The sequence below is a fragment of the Lutra lutra genome, chromosome 3 (assembly GCF_902655055.1).
Source record: "Lutra lutra chromosome 3, mLutLut1.2, whole genome shotgun sequence".
NCBI classification, from domain to species: Eukaryota; Metazoa; Chordata; class Mammalia; order Carnivora; family Mustelidae; genus Lutra; species Lutra lutra.
In genome coordinates this window covers 200,691,561-200,697,593 of record NC_062280.1, presented here as the reverse complement: position 1 = coordinate 200,697,593, position 6,033 = coordinate 200,691,561, and the positions used below count along the sequence as shown (strand labels likewise).

Sequence of the window (6,033 nt, the reverse complement as noted above, 5' to 3'; positions counted from 1 at the left end):
CGGAGAATGCACCAGCAGCCAAGTGTAATAGGCTTAGTGAAGACACAGACGATGCGGGGCCCGTCTTCCCACGCTGGGGTCATAGGCACGACTGAGCGCAGCACTCCAGCTGCACGGGGGGCGTGCGCCTGTGGCTCCATGAGGTGCTGGAGGCGGTGGGCCGTGCCCACGTGGGCTGGGCAGCGTGGGGCCGCTCCTGGCCGCTTCACGGAACGTTCCCATGGCCTCAGAGCCAGCAAAAGGGATGGGCCGCAGACTGTGCTGCTCTCTAAGGACGCTCCTTGGCCTGCGTGTCTGGGGTGTCTGGTCCTGCGGGCAGGGAGCGCACGGCTTCACCCCCAGGACCCTGCTCGCTGGAAGGATGTTCCACAGCCTCCTGGGTCCCAAGTGCTGACTGAACAGTCCCCGGGCTCCGGTGCGACTCAGCATCTCGTTAGTGGAAGGAGTGCTCTGGTTCTCAGACACGCTCCTTGGATCCAGGGCTGATGGGCCCTACATCCAGCCCGATGACTGACCTGGTCCCAGGGGCCAGTGGCAGGCAGGGACACTACTTCTGAACTCGCAGTTTCAACCCCAGGGCCTGGTTTGCACACTCGCACCGCAGCCTCCCTTCCCGTAGTACATCCGCCCCGCGGACCTGGGCACGTCTGCGTGCAGGCTGGGGTCCGGAGCCCGGCCGCCACGCGAGAGCCAAGAACAAGACCCGCATCCACAGACGCGCCGGCGTTTCTCTCCTTGGCCTGCACATTCCCTAGGTTTTCTGACAAACACTGTGTCATCAAAACAGTTTTCCAAAAAGTGAAACCATGCATGGAAAGAATGGAACGCGATGTGATGCTGTCAGGCCACAGAGTCCACGGTTCCATTTCCCTGAAATGCGAGAAAAGACCCGGCTGTTGGGGCAGAGCCCACAGGAGCAGGTGTGTGGAGCGGGCGGCTGCCAGCCCAAGCCCGAGCTCTGCGTGCCCGGGGCACTGCCGTGCGGACTCCACCCCAAGTTGTGGAGGCCAGTGCTCACCTTCCCCAGCCCCGGCTCTGGCTCGGCTCGGAGAGTTGTCGCTCCGCAGGGAGGTGGCTGCAGCTGTCACGGCTCAGAGCTAGTGCCCTGCTGACGCAGAAGGGAGGGCCGTGACCACGCGGCTCCTCCACAGGCGCCCAGAGCAGCAGCGGGGGCCAGAGAGGTTCTCATTGGTGCCACCTGCCGAGACAGAAGGGGCGTGTCTGGCCATTCGGGGCTCCTCCCAGCGGCACTGTGACCACAATGCGGGGCGGGGGTGGGGGGCACTGAAGGCCACGGCCGTGAAGCACCAAGGCTGGGCGTGGGGCAGCTGAACGGCCAGAGGAGCGGCCTCCGCGATGGAGAGATTCAAGGCTGCGATGCTGCTGGGGGCCGTGGGGGACGCGCTCGGACACAGAAATGCCCACAAGAATAACAGTGCCTCTGGCAGGAAGGTCCAGGAGGGGCCGCAGAGAAGCGGGAGCCTGGACCAGCGGCCCCTCTCCCCGGAGACGTGGCCAGTGAGCGACAACACCATCATGCACCTGACGACGGCCGGCGCCTTGACCACAGGTGAGCCGGCTTCCCTGCCCTCAGCCGCAGTCCTTCGGGCGTCTCCACCGCAACGACCCCCACCCCCGCCACCAGAACCCCTTCTCGCCGCCTCTCCGGGTCGCGTCACTCTGCCTGTCCGCGGTCGGCCTCCCAAATCTGACTCTTGGTTCACGTCTGTAAACGTGTCTCCAGAGTTAAATGACTGAATGTCTCGCTTGGGCTGTTCCGAGCGGGTCCAGCTTCTCCCTGCAGGTGGTCCGCCCTCGGGTTTACTCCGGAAGACGAGAAAAGCAATGAGAAAAGCAATAGCCCTTGGAAACTTGGGCCCATTAAGATAACATTGTTTGGGGATTACTTACAATCCCAAAGAGTTTGAGTCTAAACGCCATCTCCCAAAATAGGACTCAGATATCTGCCTAAACCACTCGTGGGGAGGCGACTCAGTGAGTCTGAACGCTGGGGGCCGGGGCCGTGCCGTGTTCCCTGGGCAGCAGGGGGGCGGGCGCGTCTGCGCGACTTTCAGGGAAGCAGCAGAGGGTGAGCACAGCTCCCGGGTCGGTTCCAGCAAACAGGGTGCAAGTCGGGTGGCAGAGAGGCGAGGAGGCCTGGGGGCCGTGCTGGGGCCGCCCAGCTTAGCTCTGCGCTCACCAGGCGGGAATGCCGTCCGCCGCCGGTTCCAAAATAGCCCAGCGAGGCCTGGAGCGCACAGATAAGATAGCTCAGGGGCGCCGAGCGGGGAGCACCTCCCCGAGTCCACACGGCTGGGACGTCCGGTGTCTCCGGTGTCTGCTCCCGGGCTGACCCGCAGCAGGACGCCCACCCTTCCCAGGAAGCTGCGCCCGTGCCCAGTCCCGGCCCCCCGGTTCGGCCGCACAGCCGGGCTTTGCGGCTCCGGCTCCCTCCAGGGCACCTGCGGCCGGGCGCCCCGCACGGTCCCGTGTCCTCTCCGCGCCCGCCCCGTCTCTCATGACGACGGAGTCCACCCACCGTGCATCCGCAGCCGCCCGCGGACCGGTCAGGCTCCGAGATCAGCCTGAGCCCTCTTGGCGGAAACCGCAGGATCTGCCCGATGTGAAATGGAGGAAGGGGGTGGGGGGCGTTCGAGGCTTCGTTTCTGAGCAGACAAGCCCCCGCCTCCGGCCATGGCACTGGGGGCTGCTGCGTGCCCAGCACCGCCTGGCCTGCCGGTCTCCAGGGGTCGCTGGGGAGAGCGCCCAACCCGGAACCCCCACAAACCGCAGGGTTCTCCTTCAAGTCACTAAAAATCTAAGGGGAAATTTATTTAAATTTAGTTGTCGAACAGCTGGATCTTTTATCAATAAATAGTGAACTGTGGGACGCCGGGGGGCTCCGTTGGGGAGGCGGCTGCCTTCGGCTCAGGCCATGATTCCAGGGTCAGCAGGGAGCCTGCTTCCCCCTCTCCCACTCTCCCGGCTTGTGCCCTGTCTTTGTGAAATAAATAAAATCTTTATTAAAAAAAATAGCAAATTGAAAAAAAAAAGAAATTAAAAAATAGCAAATTGTAGCCAAAATGGAGCCTCTGAGGCCTGTCCACGGGCCCCACCAGCCCCGACATGGTGCTGAGTGCTGTGTGGTGTGTACTGACCCCACCTATGTCACCGTCTGACCCTCACATCACCCCGAAGGTTGACGTCGTTATCACTGCTCTACAGAAGAGGAACGGACACAGAGAGGTCAGGTAACTGGCCCAAGGGCCCCACAGCCATGTGAGTGTCTGAGCAGGGACGGGACCATGTAACTTGCTTCCAACAGCCAAGTTCCTCACGCCACGCCTACCGCTTGCAGCCAGCGGCCACACAGGGACATCAAGGACCCTGGTGGATGGTAATTCTTCACCACCTTCCCCAAGACCTGCAGACCTTCACAAAGTGGGACCACGGGTTGGCATTTTCAAGTGCGTCCCGCCATTCCGCTCTGTGGGGCCGCAGGGTCCTGTTGTCGTGAGGGCCTGTGTGACCTGCTCCTTTGGGCCTTGTCTCTGGAATGTGCAGAACTGGATGAGATCAGTCCTGGCCCTGGAAGCAGTCCCGTTCCCTGTAGGCCGGGTGGGCAATCCAGTGTCCACAGCACGCCGGCAGGCTCATGGCACGCAGTCACCAAAGCTGCCTTGTGTGTGTGGCCGTGTGCCCGTCGCCCAGGGGTGCCTCGGGGGCCCTGGGGCCTGCCACTCCCGGGCCTCAAACTCGCGAGCTTGGTTTCCCTCCTGCTCTTCGGGATGACGACGCCTCCGTCACAGGCTTATGTGAGACGAGTTGGGGCAGCGTGAGCACCGGGCACGCAATAAATTATTAAGGGACAATGGCTCGTGACGGGGTAGATAATACCTGTCTTTCTCAGTGTCTTGGTCTGGGGGTCAGCAGCTCCAACAGCCACGGCCGCACAGGAGGAACGGGGGCGTGAGCCCACTGGGGACCACAGCAGGTGTCACGGGCGTCTGTGTACCCGCAGGGGAACGTGGGGCCTGGCCCAGGCATGAGCACGCCCAGCCTGTCCAGACCCAGCTCTCTGTCTCCTCCATCGCTGGCTCCCTGGTGGTAACAGCGTTTTGAAAAGCTGACATTTTTACTACAAAACGAGTTGCTGTGGGCATCCGTCTTCTTCATGGTGACGTGGACTGGGAGACGTACGGAGGTTTCGTGAGTGGACTTGTCTCTGCAGAGACAGGGTGGGAAGGCGGAGAAGGGTGAGCCCAAAGGCCATGTCACAAGGTGGCGAGAGTCCAACGAGGGCGGCACGGCGGCTCTGGAAAACCTGTTTCTGGTTTGGATTGTAGCCTAAAACACAAGACTGTCTGTTGCTATTTTGTTTTTAAGGAGGGTTTTTTTTTCCTTCAGAAGGATGTGATTCCAGAATAGAATGGATTATCTGAGGGATTCTGGAAGGCCAGTGCATTAACCCCAGATCGAGTTAAGAAAGGCGTTCGTTTGTAAGGGAGGTCGTCTGGACGACCCCAGTAGCCGTGTGCCCCGCGAAGCCCACTACCCCCACCCCCAACCCGGCTGGCCTCACACTCTCTACACACCCCAAAAGACTCCGGCCACGCGTGGTGCGTCCCACAGGCCGCCCGCCGTGTGCAGTTGGGGGCAGGAGGACTGAGGACCAGGTCCTGCCTCGGAGCCACAACTCCAGGGCGCGAGGGCCCATTGGCCCTGAGGGCGGCAGGAGCTTCCCTCCCGGAGCAGGGAGGGGCTTGCCGAGTGCACCTGTCTCCCTTGCGCCTGGGGTGACCAAGAGGGGGACAGGGCTCCCTCCTTCCCTCCTCTCCTCCCCACACCACCCAAAGTTGGGGTGTGCACCCAGGAGAGGGGAGGAAATGCAATTTGGGTACAGAATGAGTCTGTTGGTAGCTGTGAAAGTCCCATTGGCGCCTTCCCCCTGCCCAGTTGGCCTGGCACAGAGGCCTCTCCACCACCCCGCCCTGCTCTCTGATGGAACAAGGCAAACTGGACCCCACGTTTAGAGCTCTGTGGCCTCTACCCACCACGCTGGGCTTTTAATGACAGCAATGCTCAGACCTTGCCCTCGACCTCTGGTTACCATCATCTCTGGGCTCGGGCAGGTTGCATAACCCATGGAGCCTTCCCCGGGACCCAACAAGACAAGCTGGCGGTGCTGGGGGACACCTACAACCGCCCAGGGGAAACAGCCCCCCGATAGCCGCTGGGCAGCACATCAGTTACTCTCCCCTCCACGTCCGCCATCCTCGAGGGATGCCCTCACACACTGGGGGCAGTTTGGGACAAGCTGGGGCTGCCCTGAGCCGCCTCACAGGAGGGAGAAGGCCGACGGAGTGCAGAGGCTCTGCCCCCTGCACAGAGACATGGGCTCGCAGCCCAGGGAACAGGCAGATTTCGGGCCGGTCCTCACGTGGGTAGGACTGTGGGTTTTGTCTGTGTAGCCAGAGTGAACCATGTGCAGGATACACGTCCCCAGGGAGCCGCGACTGTGGGCAGCAGGTCGCCGGAAGCTTCCTCCTCTTCCACACACGTGGGGCCACGAAGCTGACTGCCACCGGTCTTGTCCCTGCTACCCTGGGGTTCACAAGGCCACTGCCCTTCCTGCTCAGGCTGACCCCGTCCTCCTGCTCTTTCATTCCCAGACTACTGGTGCCTGGACGACCTGTACCGGGAGATGGTGAGGCGCTACGTGGAGGTCCTCGAGAAGCTTCCAGAACATTGGGCGGACCCGGCCACCCTGGAAGGCTGCTCGCAGCTGAAGCCAGATAACTACCTCCTCGCCTGGCACACACCTTTCAACGAGAAGGGTCAGGGAGCGCTTTCTTCTCCCCATAAAGCGCATGTGGGACGGCAGCCTGGACACTAACCCGTGTGCCGTCCACTAACCAGCAACACCGCAGGTTTGCGCAGCACAGGGGGACGGCTGGGGCTCCTGTGCGCCGCGGCTGACACCAGGGCGTCCATCCACACCAAACCTGAGTTCATCTTAAGGAACAGTCTCGA

General features: G+C 62.0%; 1 protein-coding gene across 3 annotated transcripts in view; it reads left to right on the top strand.

Annotated features, from left to right (window-relative positions):
* Positions 1-1,063: 1,063 nt before the first annotated feature.
* Positions 1,064-6,033, top strand: part of ADPRHL1 (ADP-ribosylhydrolase like 1) — a 28,324-nt gene continuing 23,354 nt past the window's right edge. Inside the window, exons 1-2 of one of the 3 annotated variants that reach the window (XM_047720482.1) lie at positions 1,064-1,570; positions 5,673-5,837. In XM_047720482.1, the coding sequence (XP_047576438.1) occupies positions 1,357-1,570; positions 5,673-5,837 (379 nt within the window). In that variant the 5' untranslated portion in view covers positions 1,064-1,356. Of the gene's footprint in view, positions 1,571-5,672; positions 5,931-6,033 lie in introns of those variants that run through there. The other 2 variants (XM_047720484.1, XM_047720483.1) reach the window with 2 other exon arrangements.